The 17,975-nt window shown below is 35.3% G+C and overlaps 1 protein-coding gene across 1 annotated transcript in view; it reads right to left on the bottom strand.

The window, feature by feature from the left end:
* LOC142342294 (uncharacterized) overlaps positions 1-17,975 on the bottom strand; it is a 44,817-nt gene that overhangs the window by 25,362 nt on the left and 1,480 nt on the right. The window contains exons 4-6 of the mRNA XM_075393580.1: positions 13,924-13,992; positions 12,776-12,964; positions 5,477-5,695 (exon numbers count right to left, since the gene is read on the bottom strand). Of these exons, the coding sequence (XP_075249695.1) occupies positions 5,477-5,695; positions 12,776-12,964; positions 13,924-13,992 (477 nt within the window). The remainder of the gene's footprint in view (positions 1-5,476; positions 5,696-12,775; positions 12,965-13,923; positions 13,993-17,975) is intronic.

Raw genomic sequence — 17,975 nt, 5'->3', positions numbered from 1 at the left:
TTGCTTATATAAATTGATATTTTCCAAAATGCGTCCCTTACTGTTGATATAGTGAAATTTTGTTGCCAAAGTAACTCTTTTGCTATGATTTGTAACAATTATTTGTTTAAAATGGATGCCAAATGAGACAACTATAGCAGGCTCGTTCGCTGTCTTTTTCAAAAAGTTCTAAATTTTCATGTTTTCTATCTCTATAACAGACACGCAATTTTTGACATCCAGTTTAAATAAACGAAAAATCCCGTTTATTTTAAAGAGAAGTGCAATGCACACATATAAAATTCTCAGGGAAAACTTTATAGTTTCTATTGCTTTAAAAATTTTTGCAAATTTTAAATATATCTTGAGTTTTTTGCCCGTTTTGTAATACTATGACTTACCCTCGTTAGTTGTCAGTCTTGTTTGCTTGCTACAGATTTTTTTAGTTAACACACCTAGTACTTTGTTGATACCTAATGGCTTTTACGACTTGTTTAGTTATTTGAGCGATGAATTTATAATCCTTTATTTTCAATCTTATATTTGTCATCTTGTAGCCAGAACTAATTAATAGCCGGTCCCAACTTCGTTCCAGCAAAACAAAACATATTTGTTTTTGGTGGTTTTATGTTTCCATTAATTGCGTAAGGACTTATCACCAAGGCAATTTTTCAACAGGCCCTTCTTTGTTCTTCTTCTCTCGACAGGTATTTTATTCTGAGCACTGACAAGACTCTTCCTCTTATTTGTGAAGTAGTTATTAAACACTCTCTTTGATTTTTTAACTGTTGATTTTATGACTGTTGCGCCATTTGTTTTCATAAGAATTTTGTGCTTTGATACTGATCAATATCTGTGTTTGTTTTGTTTTTCTTTAACGAAGTCTCCTTTTAAAGAACTCTAGTTGATATTGACATGAGACTTAAAGGAATTTACATATTCAGCAAATCGCATATAATTTTAATGACTTCAACTTTAGTTTTTGTCCCAATTAATTGCGATAATTTGGGTTTTGCCTCTATTTTTTGTTAATTTGTGGTCCTATTATTTAGCGTCACTGATAACAAGTCACTTTGGCTTCTTAAGAAGCTATATGTGGTTTTTTGTAGTGTTTTTAGTTGAAAGCTAGGATCGTTATTTTTTTAGAAAGTAATTTGTTCTTTATAAAGTAAAGTGATTTTTAAACTAGGACCTCTTTGGTTTTTCTGTTCGTCCATTTGTAACCTAGTTCCATTAAGGCCGGTTCTGATTTCTACTGGAAAACATGATAAAATGTTTAAATTAGAATTTATGGGAAGCTCATTTGACTTTGTTATTACGTTTTTTTTAGAAAATGTAGTTATTAATTTCTTTCTGTAATTACGTTTTTGTTGTTTATTTTTATTTTTCTGTTTGTAATGTCACAGTCTCAATAATAACAATTCGCATCGAGTTTCTAATGCGACATCATTTGCTATTTTAGTGGTTAAGTTTTAAAACAATTTTTTGATCTCATAGTATTTTGCCAATTTTTTTCACACACTATGTTATTCAATAGAAGTTTTCTATCTCTGCCTCATTTGGTAGACAATGAAATTAAAAATGCGGATGAGCGAGGTTGAAACACTATGCGTAAACATACATTACCAAGCTTTTCATTTTATTCAGATTAGTGAAAGTCTTTGATTCTGTAGAATTGCAAAAAACTCTAAATTCGATGTATCACAAAATTGAAATTCAATGAATCAGTTCTTCTTTTCTCTGAACAAAAATTTACACCAGCAGTCTTGAATATAAATAAAGAGAGTAAACATTTGAAAGTGAAATGAAATTTGTTTGCATAAATTGCCCCTATGAAGCAATGTGTAAACTCAGTACACTTTAGTGTTCTATGATTTTTTAACCTAGTCACGCGGCCCTTTCTCACTTTTTCCATAGAAGCCATTTTAAATTTTTTTTCCATAAATAAAAACTATATTAGCATTAGAGTTGATCATTTACGTGAAAAATTGACGATTAGAAAATCAGAAAATTCTATTAGTATTCGATTAATTTGGTAAAGCACCTGAATGATTAGTAAAAATGCAAGTTGATTTAAAAAAACTATTGGATGAACAATTTGAGATCTTATAGTTGTATTAATCTGTTGCCGATTAATTTTTTCTTGTTTTCAATTTCTGTGGAAACATGAAGTACCGCGAATAATATCTTGTACGCTTTTGCTCTGCGTTTCGAAAAACTTTTTCTGATAAATTTCTTGGCCAATATTCCACAATAATAATTTTTCTACGGAATAATGGTTGATAATCATCTGAAGCATTATTTTATATAAAAAAATCAAACGCATAATTTTTAGGATGTAATAATTTGTGTTCCGGCAGTACTTAGTGTTCCGGGTGTAATAATATTTTCAACTAGGCTTATTTTTTGCAGTCAATTTCAGCCGATCGATATAATGAACGCAGAAAGATATGAGCTGTCTCATTCGAACAACCATTGATTGCAGACTAGTAAAAAAGAAATCGAAAATAAAATTTCAAATATCAAAGAGTTTTTTTCTGAGGAGTTTTAATTTCGGCAAACAGTCTTCATTCTACTATAAAATGGTTCACCTGAAGCGGAATTTTCGGCTATTTCTTCACATTGTTTGCCTAAAGATGACAATTTAGCAGGAAATTTTGGTTGTTGATAACTATGCAACCCAAAAAGCGTTGGCCGTATTGGTTTCACTCTGGATTCTACAAAAGAAAGTATTTGGTTCTATCGACGAGCCGTGTTTTTAAGAGTTTCACATTTTTTCTCGCACTTTGAGTTTTTCTTGTCAAATTGAATCCGTTATTTTACCACGAGAGTTGAAGAAGGACCACATCAGTGAGACCTTTTAAAGAGTATAATTCTTTGAAAATGCTTGGAAAAAAAAGTGTTTTGTTCATTTAACAAACTCGTGAGTCAACATGCACAATGTCTTCCATAAAACTGTTTACTTTTCAGTATTTGGAAACCTTTTTCTCGTTTTTTTATGACTGTTGAGTATTATTGACAAAACTATTATGCTCTCCTGAGTTTTTGTAACAGATTTTTAACAGCGTCTGTTGCCATTAGTTTGTAATTTTGTGACTTTGACACCAAGAGTTTTGTATAAATTCACAGAAACTTGAGTTTTGCGTCTGTTTGTTGGGTTTCTTGTTCACTTATCATTAGGTCTCATTGATGAAAGCCATCAATGTGGTTTCCAGAGAAGCATTTTTGAAACTTTCTGTTGTTTGAGTTGATGCCTCCTATGATTGTGAAACTTTTTGTCTGGAAGAGAAAAATTGATTTTTTATTGCATTTTGTCTCTCTTTTATCGTTCTTCTCAACGAATTGCAGATAACTCTCACTAAAGACAGTTTCCGGAAGCTTTCGAATGAAGTCAAGTTTTTTTGTTTATTGGGTCCACTGAAATTTTTTGACTTCCTTTTTGGTTTTTTTTTAAAAAAAAAGCTTTGATCTTTGAGTTAAGTTCATATTTGCCTATTTTGACGTCCTGTCTGCTATTTTACGTTTTAACAGGTCTCATCGGATTCGTAACGCAATCCTAGTGGCATAGTGGTTCCATTACTTAGCTGAAGCTAATTACTGAGTCATACATAAATTAATTTCAAAAACTTTTAAGTGATTATTTTATTATTGCCTTTATTTGTTTTTTTACTTGCCTGGTTGTTAGGTCACTGTTTTTAACTGGAATTAAGGAAGCAGTTTCGCAGTGTTTAATAACTCAACTCATTATTCCTTTTTTTGTTTCTTTAATCGCTGGTTTCCCCGGCTGTTTTCGGTAATTAAAAGTGTGAATTTGTTCAACATAAAACGACAGGTTTGGGTAACTTTACATCATTATTTTTCAAGAAAACTCAAATTTTTCTTTGTCTTAGTTTTTTCTGTTTGTTTTCGGGTTTTGTTTTGCTTCGTTTGTTTTGCTTACTACCCTTTCAGCGCTTTAAAAAGTAGTTAAGAATGCAAGAAATAAATAAATAATTTAATGGCTAACCAGTCTGGATTGGATAATCAAACAACTTTGTTTCTAGAAATACATTCGTTATTAAAGTTTTGGTTTTAAAAATAGTTAGATAATCAATCATTACATTCGGTCAATTCTCGAGCAAATAAACAATGATTTCGTCAAGTGGAAACATATTTTTTGAGCAACAAAAATTATGTTTCCACTTGACGAAATCATTGTTTATATGATCTAGAGTTGTCTGAATGTATTAATTCGTTTTTTCAATTGAATATAAAAGGTATGACCAAATTCAATTTTGTTCGTTCTAGTGAATTGAAAAATAACCACAATGGTGCAATGGTGGTAACTTCACTGGTATATCGGATTGTCATAATTTGAGAATACATTGAGTTTTCATTTACAAAGCATAATCTACCCTTACTATTTTGTGTTTTTCGTATCTCTGGTAGATTTGGTAAACATCAAAGCCATGAATTTGGTTGAGCTGGGTTGCGACATTATGTGCAAACTCATATTACCGATTTTACTTTTTTAGTTTACGACCTGACAAGGTAATTGCAAAATACTGATAAGATAACTTGTCAGAAATGAGTCAGATTTTACAGAATAAAATTGCAGATTTACTGGAGCACTGTTCTTTTCTTGATTAGTACAGTTGTATTAGGGATAATTTCATTGATGGCGCTTTACTAATCAGGACTTTTTCAAAGGTAATCGGTTACCAGTACCAATAGCCTTATAGCTATCTCAGTGAATCAAAACTTACCTTGATGCGACATGCATGATTTGACATTCTTTGCGAAACTAGAAACATCTAGCCAAGAACTTGAAATACCAACACTTCATAATAAATCTTGATATCAACAAAACTTCGTGACAGCCCTTGCCGAGATTTTGTTTCTTGATACCCATGCAAAGATCCGGCAAGTTCGTACAAATCTTGATAATTTCATGGCAAGTACCATGTCAAGATCCTTGGCAAGAGTTACCAAGACTTAGTATGTTTCTTATCAAGGTTTATCAAGTTTTAGTTCACTGGGTAGCGAATTGCTTCCTGGACCGTCATATAGTTAATAGGGTTACAATTTGTAAGCATAGTGGTTTGAAAATCTCAGAGATGGTATTCAATTCTGAAAATCTAATCAGTTGCCATGTCGAAAAGGTCAAAAGTATTCTCATACCCTAAAAAGTCTGACCATAAGTAGAAGTCGAATCAGAACTAGTTTTAAACTTTTTTGATTTGTAATGCTTTAGTGTTAAAATACACTGTGGGTAATCAAATACAAAGATCGAGAGAGAAGCCCGGACCTGAGTTCCATTAAAAGTCAGTACTGAATCATAATAAATTCATTCTGTTTTTTTCTATGCGCAGAGCTCTGATCAGGGCACTTACTAGACATTTCATGGTCAATTTCAGAGTAAAATTCTGAGATTTTTCTGAAAACCATGAATCTCAGTTTCTGAATTCTTCCTGAACATAATGAATTTTATCCTCATTTTTCCTAGAACATAACTCACTTTTGACTCCATAGACTTCAATTTCGCATAGACCTATTCCAAAGGATGAAGCAGTGTTTCTCACTTGCAGTCGTACCATAGTACCCACGATCTCGCAGCCCTGATAAATCCACCCACTTGATAAACCTTTGTTCACACCACCGTGTATAATGCATTCTTCACACTTATCTGGGCTTGTATCGCACACGTAAAGGTAGCTGATCATTGGGTTCAGATTAGCTAAAACGCGAAGTCTTTTGAATTATGCTTCCAAATACCAGCTTTCTCTTTAAGACTTAACACTTAGAAATCATTTATAAAGATCATTCCCTAAGATACTTCTTGCCTTTTCATCGGGCTTGAATAATCTCTGATCATCTTTGATCCCGTACCAGCACGATGTGAACTTGAATTAGATAGTTAGAAACATCTCCAAAACCGGTCTGGAGAGCACAGCAGTCGACTTCAAAGTTGCTTATGTCCAGACTATCGTGTGTTCAAAGTTACCTATGTCCAGACTATCGTGTGTTCAAAGTTACCCATGTCCAGACTATCGTGTGTTCAAAGTTGCCTATTCCCAGACCATCGTGTGTTCAAAGTTACCTATATCCAGACGATCGTGTGTTCAAAGTTACTATGTCCAGACTATCGTGTGTTCAAAGTTGCCTATTCCCAGACTATCGTGTGTTCAAAGTTGCCTATTCCCAAACTATCGCGTGTTCAAAGTTACCTATGTCCAGACTATCGTATGTTCAAAGTTGCCTATTCCCAGACTATCGTGAGTTCAAAGTTGCCTATTCCCAAACTCTCGTCTGTTCAAAGTTGCCTATTCCCAGACTATCGTGTGTTCAAAGTTACCTATGTCTAGACTATCGTGTGTTCAAAGTTACCTATGTCCAGACTATCGTGTGTTCAAAGTTGCCTATTCCCAGACTATCGTGTGTTCAAAGTTGTCTATTCCCAGAATATCGTGTGTTCAAAGTTACCTTTGTCCACACTATCGTGTGTTCAAAGTTACCTATGTCCAGACTGTCGTGTGTTCAAAGTTGCCTATTCCCAGACTATCGTGTGTTCAAAGTTGCCTATTCCCAGATTATCGTGTGTTCAAAGTTACCTATGTCCAGACTATCGCGTGTTCAAAGTTGCCTATTCCCAGACTATCGTGTGTTCAAAGTTACCTAAGTCCAGACTATCGTGTGTTCAAAGTTACCTATGTCCAGACTATCGTTTGTTCAAAGTTACCTATGTCCAGACTATCGTGTGTTCAAAGTTGCCTATTACCAGACTTTCGTGTGTTCAAAGTTGCCTATTCCAAGATTATAGTGTGTTCAAAGTTACCTATGTCCAGACTATCGCGTTTTCAAAGTTGCCTATTCCCAGACTATCGTGTGTTCAAAGTTACCTATGTCCAGACTATCGTGTGTTCAAAGTTACCTATGTCCAGACTATCGTGTGTTCAAAGTTACCTATGTCCAGACTATCGTGTGTTCAAAGTTACCTATTCCCAGACTATCGTGTGTTCAAAATTACCTATGTCCAGACTATCTTGTGTTCAAAGTTACCTATGTCCAGACTATCGTGTGTTCAAATATGCCTATTCCCAGACTATCATGTGTTCAAAGTTGCCTATTCCCAAACTATTGTGTGTTCAAAGTTACCTATGTCCAGACTATCGTGTGTTCAAAGTTACCTATGTTCAGACTATCGTGTGTTCAAAGTTGCCTATTCCCAGACTATTGTGTGTTCAAAGTTGCCTATTCCCAGACTATCGTGTGTTCAAATTTGCCTATTCCCAGACTATCGTGTGTTCAAAGTTACCTATGTCCACACTATCGTGTGTTCAAAGTTACCTATGTCCAGAATATTGTGTGTTCAAAGTTACCTATGTCCAGACTATCGTGTGATCAAAGTTACCTATGTCCAAACTATCGTGTGTTCAAAGTTACCTATGTCCGGACTATCGTGTGTTCAAAGTTGCCTATTCTCAGACTATCATGTGTTCAAAGTTATCTATATCCAGACTATCGTGTGTTCAAAATTACCTATGTCCAGACTCTCGTGTGTTCAAATTGCCGATTCCCAGACTATCGTGTGTTCAAAGTTGCCTTTTCCCAGACTATCGTGTGTTCAAAGTTACCTATGGCCAGACTATCGTGTGTTCAAAGTAGCCTATTCCCAGACTATCGTGCGTCAAAAGTTGCCTATTCCAGACTACCGTGTGTTCAAAGTTACATATGTACAGACTATCATGTGTTCAAAGTTACCTATGTCCAGGCTATGGTGTGTTCAAAGTTGCCTATTCCCAGACTATCGTGTTTTCAAAGTTACCTATGTCCAGACTATCGTGTGTTCAAAGTTATATGTCCAGACTATCGTGTGTTCAAATTTGCCTATTCCCAGACTATCGTGTGTTCAAACTGCCTATTCCCAGACTATCGTGTTTTCAAAGATACCTATGTCCAGACTATCGTGTGTTCAAAGTTGCCTATTCCCAGACTATCGTGTGTTCAAAGTTGCCTATTCCAAAACTATTGTGTGTTCAAAGTTACATATGTCCAGACTATCGTGTGTTCAAAGTTACCTATTCCCAGACTATCGTGTGTTCATTGTTGCCTATTCCCAGACTATTGTGTGTTCAAAGTTACCTATGTCTAGACTAACGTGTGTTCAAAGTTACCTATGTCCAGACTATCGTGTGTTCAAAGTTGCCTATTCCCAGACTATTGTGTGTTCAAAGTTACCTATGTCCAGAATATCGTGTGTTCAAAGTTGCCTATTCCCAGACTATCGTGTGTTCAAATTTACCTATGTCCAGACTATCGTGTGTTCAAAGTTGCCTATTCTCAAACTATTGTGTGTTCAAAGTTACCTATGTCCAGACTATCGTGTGTTCAAAGTTGCCTATTCCCAGACTATCGTGTGTTCAAAGTTGCCTATTCCCAGACTATCGTGTGTTCAAAGTTACCTATGTCCAGACTATCGTGTGTTCAAAGTTACCTATGTCCAGACTATCGTGTGTTCAAAGTTGCCTATTCCCAGACTATTGTGTGTTCAAAGTTACCTATGTCCAGAATATCGTTTGTTCAAAGTTGCCTATTCCCAGACTATCGTGTGTTCAAACTTACCTATGTCCAGACTATCGTGTGTTCAAAGTTACCTATGTCCAGACTATCGTGTGTTCAAAATTACCTATGTCCGGACTATCGTGTGTTCAAAGTTGCCCATTCCCAGACTATCGTATGTTCAAAGTTATCTATGACCAGACTATCGTGTGTTCAAAGTTACCTATTCCCAGACTATCGTGTGTTCAAAGTTGCCTATTCCCAGACTATCGTGTGTTCAAAGTTACCTATGTCCAGACTATCGTGTGTTCAAATTGCCGATTCCCAGACTATCGTGTGTTCAAAGTTGCCTTTTCCCAGGCTATCGTGTGTTCAAAGTTACCTATGGCCAGACTATCGTGTGTTCAAAGTAGCCTATTCCCAGACTATCGTGCGTCAAAAGTTGCCTATTCCAGACTACCGTGTGTTCAAAGTTACATATGTACAGACTATCGTGTGTTCAAAGTTACCTATGTCCAGACTATGGTGTGTTCAAAGTTGCCTATTCCCAGACTATCGTGTTTTCAAAGTTACCTATGTCCAGACTATCGTGTGTTCAAAGTTATATGTCCAGACTATCGTGTGTTCAAATTTGCCTATTCCCAGACTATCGTGTGTTCAAACTGCCTATTCCCAGACTATCGTGTGTTCAAAGTTACCTATGTCCAGAGTATCGTGTGTTCAAAGTTGCCTATTCCCAGACTATCGTGTGTTCAAAGTTGCCTATTCCAAAACTATTGTGTGTTCAAAGTTACATATGTCCAGACTATCGTGTGTTCAAAGTTACCTATTCCCAGACTATCGTGTGTTCATTGTTGCCTATTCCCAGACTATCGTGTGTTCAAAGTTACCTATGTCTAGACTAACGTGTGTTCAAAGTTACCTATGTCCAGAATATCGTGTGTTCAAAGTTGCCTATTCCCAGACTATCGTGTGTTCAAATTTACCTATGTTCAGACTATCGTGTGTTCAAAGTTGCCTATTCTCAAACTATTGTGTGTTCAAAGTTACCTATATCCAGACTATCGTGTGTTCAAAGCTGCCTATTCCCAGACTATCGTGTGTTCAAAGTTGCCTATTCCCAGACTATCGTGTGTTCAAAGTTACCTATGTCTAGACTATCGTGTGTTCAAAGTTACCTATGTCCAGACTATCGTGTGTTCAAAGTTGCCTATTCCCAGACTATTGTGTGTTCAAAGTTACCTATGTCCAGAATATCGTTTGTTCAAAGTTGCCTATTCCCAGACTATCGTGTGTTCAAACTTACCTATGTCCAGACTATCGTGTGTTCAAAGTTACCTATGTCCAGACTATCGTGTGTTCAAAATTACCTATGTCCGGACTATCGTGTGTTCAAAGTTGCCCATTCCCAGACTATCGTATGTTCAAAGTTATCTATGTCCAGACTATCGTGTGTTCAAAGTTACCTATTCCCAGACTATCGTGTGTTCAAAGTTGCCTATTCCCAGACTATCGTGTGTTCAAAGTTACCTATGTCCAGACTATCGTGTGTTCAAAGTTACCTATGTCCTGGGTCTGTACAATCGTCTGAAACCTGAAACTTGTGGGACCAGGGAGCGTTTATCTCTCTCAGACTGTCTTGTCGAGGTGAACTCGCGCGTACAAACTGTTTTTAGAGGCACAAAAAACTGATCAGAGGCAAGTTATATGTTTTCCAATCACCCATTTTTAGAGGTTTGCTGGTTTAAGCAAATGGCATTCGTGATTAAAACCAAAAAGAAACATCAGAAAAAGCAACTTTTTGAATCTGGCAATAGTTTGTGTATGATTGAGGCCAACCCATTAAGTAGTAAATTAAAGGTACATTAAACAGAAATTAAATATTCAGCTAATTTAATAACTGTTAGTCTGCTCAGAGACAATTTCGAGCACTCGAAGGTCTTCGCATATATGATCTTGATCACACAAAATGACAAAGATCTTAAGCTGGTCTTAAGATCTTTGTCATTTTGTGTGATAACTAAAAGCCATATCGGTCTGAAACGGTTTAATCGAGATCATCGCCTCGAACTTAATTTCCCATGAATTCCCATGCTATTTCAAGCGCCTCAAATTCTGACCAGAGGTCATTTCGTTCTCAGATTGTTGAATTTGAGATCCCTCAGGTCTATGACAGCAACCTAGTTATTCCAGCTCAAAAACTATTATTAAAACTTTCTATGAACAGACACCTTTTATGTATAAAAAAAATTTTTCATTCTCAAATATTTTTCAGCAGCTAGATTTTTTCAAGGCAGCATTGAGTTCTAACAATTGATTTCTGATTACGTCATAAATGAAACTTAAAATTCTTAAAAGACAATCCTAAGTTTCTAGTTCACAATTTTCTCTTGTTGCTTTTTTCCATCCAATTAGAAATTTTAGCGATAGAAAATTAAAGACTCAGCTGCGCATTAGTTAAACTCAAATTACATTTCGAACCTATGCTAATCAATTTTTTATTCAACAGAATTCTGATTTACGTTTTTTAATTAAACTTAAAATTTATTCTGATTTAAGTTTTTTCGATGAGAAAATTTAGCACCTATCTTGCGCAAGACTAAAATAGATCAGAATTGAGTGTTAACAAAACAAAAAATGCTCATTCATCGCTGCGTCACTATAAGACCTATATCTAAGTGAGTTGCAAAAAATTTGATGGCAGTAACATTTTTTTTGCTTCTGGGTTTTCTTTTAAATTTGCCATATCTTTTTTGAATTTTTTAGCTATATGTTTGCTATGAAAAATTTATACAAACTTACCAGAATTTTTAAGTTTTTCGCAATATACACAAGTTTTTCATATTCTTGTGTTTCTGCTCTAAGATTTAAAAGAAATAACTTTTTTTCTGTCTCTATCAGAAACAAATAACACCCTCATTACACACAAACCCACACGCATACATACAACCACACAAGCGTTTGTCTTGAAGCAATTTTACCCATAATTGCACAATTGACACTAAAATTTGAATTGAATTTTTTGAAGTTTTTCCAAAAATTCCAATTTTGACGTTTCATGAGCATAATGGGCCAATTCATTAATTAAAATCCCACAAATGTGCTGCCAGCTAGATTTGATAAGCACACGTTTGGGTTCTGAACCATAAAACGACAATTTGTAGCAAAGAAATAGTTTGCTAATTTTTTAAGATTTCTGACAGTTTTGCTTTCTGTCTCTACTTGCATCTAACAGGTAAAGTAACGTTAAAGGCTGTCCTTGATTGCCCTGTTTCTGTAGAATTGAGAATTATTGGTTACCATAGATCTTACTTGTATTGTGACTGTTTCACTCTTTGGGGTATTTTTAAGGAAATAGAAAACTTTAATAACTTTTACTGATCTGAAAAAAGTAGAAAATACTTTTTCACTCATCCTTTTTTATGCGAAGAGTTCGACAATCAATATACTATTTTATTTTTCAGTTTGGTGAATTAGTTTAAGTTGTTAACTTTTAGGCTTCAAACTAAAGAATTACTCGTGACAATCAAAAGTCCTTTTAATCTTTTTTATTTGTATTTAACCGTTTGTTTTTGTATTAAATTTGAACGCCCACTGAGCGACGATGTTGTACCTTTTTTTCTATTATTCCCCAAAATTTTAAAGCGTCCATTTTATTCAAATTTTTGATAGTTTTGATATATATTAAAACTAGATCCGATGGCTAAAAAATTGTGTTTTTCTTTCTTTCTCGGCTATGCGTAAACAACAAGTGCAAAATTGACTGAATAACAAAGCCAGCCTCGCATACATATTCCACCGTTTTGAAACCTGTTGGAACAATAAAAACGAGCTTAAAACATATCTTCATGGAAAATGGATATGCACTTCGACAAAAACTTTAAAACATTTTCGAAGAGTTGCGCATGAGAAAAAATTTACAGTGCCCTTGTTCAAAAGTTTTTCACTTTACAATCTCTTAATTTTGAGAGTGTTTAGTTTGTGTTTTCACAATTTTTATGTCAGAATCCCAAAAAGCAAGGAGCTGACATATTTAAGAGTTCAAAGCTATGTTCTGCGTTGCGCAACTTTGGAAGCGAATAGTGATTCTTTGTATTTGTTTCATTGAAGATATAAAACAGTATGTCAATTAAAAAAATTCTTTGTTTTGGCAATTTTGAATGTTTCGAGTTTTTTGGTTTTCGTTGAATATAATGAAATGAAACTCCTCATATTCTGAACGATAAAAGTTTTACCCTCTGTATACTTCTATAATTACCAGCATAGTCAGCGTTGTGAGTATTGAAAATGGCGACTGCCATAACAAAATGGCGCTCCCCGAGATCGATTGTGAGATGTCTGCTCTCTGCGTTGAGTTGAGCCAGGAAGAGGAAACAGTTTGTAAGCCTTGTCAATTGATCCTCGCTCTCTGGCACATTTTTGTCACGAAGGTACTCTACCTTTCCTTCTACAAAAAACATAGGTCAATGGTGATGAATTGTTAATACTAAACTGGACTGATCAAGTCTTAATCAATTCTGATTCAGAGAAATCGCAAGTTTTGGATCAGCACTAATTCTGAGCTCTGGACGAGACCCTTTGTATAGGCTTCCGTGTTGAAGTGGTTGAGGTGACAGAGTCTGGCAGCAAGTCTATGGTCTGGAAAGTCTGAACACGGCACCATCTGGACTGATTTGAAATTCTTCAAAAAAAAATCTGAATGTTTTTATTGGTACAATTTTTATTATGGTAAAATTGCTTAAAATTGTTTTTGACCCAAATTAAAAGCATTATTGGTTCTGATCTCTTGACCGTAACCTCTATTGTTCTATGGTCAAAGTTCTGTCTGTTTACGCCCCTATTTTTATCATCTAGCTGAAATCTAAAAATTTAATTTTGGCTGAAAAACAGCATCATGGTTGATGACCGTTTTCATTTTAAATGTGTCAGGGTCCAGCTTTTCCCGTGCGTGGTCCAGCTTGATCTGACCCACCAGTGTTCAAACCAATTGGGTCTGGACCACTAGTGATTGACCCAAATGTGTCTGATAACCCACCGTGCGCGACCCAGTTACGTCTGATTAGTTAATCTTGCCCAAATTCATCCAAACGGCCTCCAATCCCGTACGGAGGAGTCTGACGCCTACTTGAGTCTTGGCCAGATGGCCCCATGCTATCTTGAGTGGTTGGCAGAGTGTTTCCAACCATAGAAAGTTATTATAGCGCTTTCATACTAATTTTGAAGTTAAAAGGTAATGAATCATTGATAAAGTTGTATCCTGCCAATATTTTGACGACGTTCTTGGTATATGATATCGATCCTCAATAATAAGGTCCGTGATTGAAACTCTCCGAGAGTCCGGGATACCATATGATGTTAAGTACGCAAACTGAAGCAGTCTCTCCATAATGTAGCTTAACGACTCACCGTGCACTTCAATGTTTACAGCTGTTATATCCACTTTGTTAGGGAGGACGTCGGGTATCGGACCAAAACCTAAACAAAAGCAGAGTTCATCAAACCCCAGCAGTGCTTAACTCGCAAAGAATTTTTATTTTTTTTTCTATTATCGGGTCGGTCTTTCCAATTTTTCCCTCTCAAAACATCTAAAAGTGACGCAGCAATGAGCCAAATTTTTAGAAAAGTGGCACTCGAAACTCCAAGGTTTTGGGATCCAATGGGGTGTCAATTGCAAACCATTTGCGTCAACTCTTTAAATCAAAATTCTATTGAAGTACAAAACTTTACGGTTAAAACTTTTCCGGTGATGAATATATTATTTGAAAACCCAAAAATGTCTCTGTAATAAAGCAAAAGAGTTCAATAGATACTTTTTGTGGAGTCGATAAAGTAGCAGCAGAAACAATCTTTTCATAGTGCCATAATTGAGTCTTCCTAGCCATGAAAAACAATAATGTAAACTTATCTGCCATAATGATACAATACCAAACGTAAAACGGACTATAAAATAACAGTCAAATGAAAAAAAAAATTAGTTATCGTTAACGGATCTTTTAAAAAATGGATTCTATAAAATATCCCAAAGAAAAAAATTATCGTGCAAAAGTACCTATTTTTTGGATAAACCTCGGACTAAAAACAAAAACTTTCTCCATATACAAAAAATGAAAACGTCGTGTGGCCATTTTGAAAATGAGTCTTTAACACCTGACAAATTTAGCGATTTTCACATTTACATTGCACCAACTCAACGTTGAGTTATCACAATCAGTTTGTTTTCTTCTTAGCGTTCTTAGAATATGGATGTCCTTCTTACTTCTTCAAAATATGGATGTTCTTGATTGTTTCAATGAAAAAAAACTTATATGAGTTTGATCAGCTCAAATCTAAGTTCCTAAAAACGTCAAGATCAACTTACGATCTGAACGATCCGCGACATTACGTTTTGAAAACCATATTTAATGAAATCAATGACAAAACAAAAATTGCAGACAAAAGGTGTATAAATCAAAGCTAAGTTAGTTACGCCCTTGATTGTAATTTTAGCGACAGTAGCAATGCGTAAACTGGTGACCCATCCCCCGAATCAAAAGACCAGAGTAGAGTGGGCGACAAGATCTAAAGAATAGAGTCAGTAGACTTGTCGCAAGTTTACGCACCCTTAGAGTGCAAAACTACGACTTAGATACCAGCGTTTGAGCGCGTAAGACTTTTTCGCACCAGCTTAATTTCTTCATCGTAAGCTATGTGAGCGGAAAACAGTGATCATGCTAAGTATATATGCTCCATACCATGTGGTTTTAGTCGTGTACTGGAAATTAAGGTTTTAGAATATTAGTGCCGAATCCTCATACTTTGACAGTCAAACGTCAATAACGGTTTTCTGAAAGTTTACGGTGTTGCTGTTTCAAATGTAATTCACAAAAAAAATCAATTTTCAATGAGCTCAGTCCTGTCTTAGGTGATGGTAATCCGTTTATTGTTTCATTCAAAACTCATTCCAATGACAATGAAATGAACAGAATATAGCCATTAGGTACATGTCAAACAACAGAATCATGGTTTCTCGTCTGTTTTTATTCTGTATTTCAAGTTGATATTAAGGTTACTACTATTAGGATCTTGTCACATTTCAAAATGTATGAATACTCCAAGAAAATCGCATATTTCGATTGATACTAGAACCACTCATTTTACGCAAACTTGACTAAATTGGTCTAAAATATGATGTGGAGAATAATTTAGTAAATGACTTCTTAAGCTAGAATTTGAGTACTTATATGTGAGCAGAGCTGGGGGGTTACCTACGCATAAAGATTACGTATAGCCTCATTTCATTGATTTCCAAAATACGTACTTCACAGCATGATACCCACGCTGTTCACACACAGGGGATTAGTAAGATAATCGCTGAATAACGAATTAGTAAGGTCATTTACCCATTCCCATATTACACTTGAATAACGTCGAATACCAAAGGCGGACCTCACAGCATGATAAACACGCTGTTCAAACGAAGAGTATTAGAAAGACAATTCCCCAATGGCAAATTAGTAAGGTCATTTAACCTTTCCCAAGCTAAACTCAAATAATGTCAAATTCCAAAGATGTACCTCATAGCATGACGCCAAAGCTGTTTACACGAAAGGACTTCTCTAGGTAATGTTTTAATATTAAATTAGAGAGGATCACTCATTTTCAGTTATGCACGGCTTACGTGATTTTCAAAAATGTACCTCACAGCATGATATCCACGCTGTTCATACGAAGGGGATTATCAACAAAATCTCCTAAGAACTAATTAGTCTGAAAATTACTCAAATTTTCGCCACTACTCCCATTCATTGTTTCAAACAATTCCTAAAAATCCGTTGATCAAAATTCTAGTTTTATTTATTTTTCTGTTTTCAGATAGATTTTGTTTCTTTCTACTTGTTGCCAGTTACAAATTGAACACTTAGTGTTGAAGCGGGTAAGCACAAAGTAAACTGATTGAAATCGTCTTTTGTTCCCGTCTTAAAATTGGACAATTTTAGTCAGCCAAAATTTTACCCAATAGTAGATAAAGCAATCTCTCACTTAGCTTTCAAATCCAAAAAAACTGTAAGTTTGCTTTTTATAAAACCTGTTTTCTGGAGGTAAAAATAGGATTATGTCTGAAGATTGGGCCTCAAAACTATCTCAAGGGGAACGAATCAGCGAATCAATCCTTTTCTTCGCATTTACTCGAACGATGTGGTCGTAATTTCAGAACCTTACAAGTTTCAAAATCTTTTTTTGTAATAAAGAAATCTGATCCCATTATATTTGTTTGCAGGTAAATGACGTCTGGTTTGTGAAGTCTAATGAATAGAGTATAACAAAATTAATGGGATCACGTGACAAATTTCTGTATTTCAGAAAAGATTTTGAATCTTGTAAGGTTCTGAAATTACGCCCACATCGTTCGAATAAATGGGAAGAAAAAGATTGATTCGCAGATTCATTCCCTTTGAGATAATTTTGAGGTCCGTTCAACAAACATAATCATATTCTTACCTCTGGAAAACAGGTTTTATTGAAAGCAAACTTACCAGTTATTTTTTGGATTTGAAAGTGAAGTGAGAGGTGGCTTTATCTACTATTGGTGAAAATTTATTTGCCGACTAAAATGGTCCAGTTTAAATACAGGAAAAAAGGAAGATATCAATCAGTGTACTTTTTGTGCTTACTCGCTTCAACACTAAATGTTCAGCTTGAAACTGACAACAAGGAAAAAGAAACAATTTCCATCTGAAAACAGAAAAATAATTTAAACTAGAATTTTGATCAACCGATTTTTAGAAATTGTTTGACATAGTGAATAGGAGTAGTGGAAAATGAATGATTAATTTGTTATTAAGGAATTATCTTGCAGATCCCTTTCGTGTGAACAGCGTGGTTATCATGCTGTGAGGTACATTCTCGAAAGTCACGTAATCCATGCATAACAGTAAGTGAGTCATCCTATCTAATTTAATATTAAAACATTACCCAGCTAACCCCTTTCGTTTGAACAGCGTGAGTACCATGCTGTGAGGTACATTTTTGAAAATTACGTAAGCCGTGCATAACTATAAATGAGTCATCCTCTTTAAATTAATATTAAAACATTACCTAGCGAAATCCTTTCGTGTGAACAGCTTTGGCGTCATGCTCTGAGGTACATCTTTGGAATTTTACATTATTTGAGTTTAACAAGGGAAAGGGTGAATGACCTTATTAACTTGCCATTGGAGGATTTTCTTGCTAATCCGCTTCGTTTGAACAGCGTGGGTAGCATGCTGTGAGGTACGTCTTTGGAATTTGACATTAGTCAAGTGTATTATGGGAATGGGTAAATAACCTTACTAATTTGTTATTCAGGGATTATCTCACTAATCCCCTTTGTGTGAACAGCGTGGGTATCGTTCTGTGAGGTATATTCTTGAAAGTCACGTAAACCACGCATAACTGTAATTGTGTCATCCTATCTAATTTAATATTTAAACATTACCTAG

This window comes from Convolutriloba macropyga, chromosome 7 (assembly GCF_964194025.1).
Source record: "Convolutriloba macropyga chromosome 7, txConMacr16.3, whole genome shotgun sequence".
NCBI lineage: Eukaryota > Metazoa > Xenacoelomorpha > Acoela > Convolutidae > Convolutriloba > Convolutriloba macropyga.
Note: the sequence above shows the minus strand (reverse complement) of the source record. Positions and strands in the feature narration are given on the sequence as shown.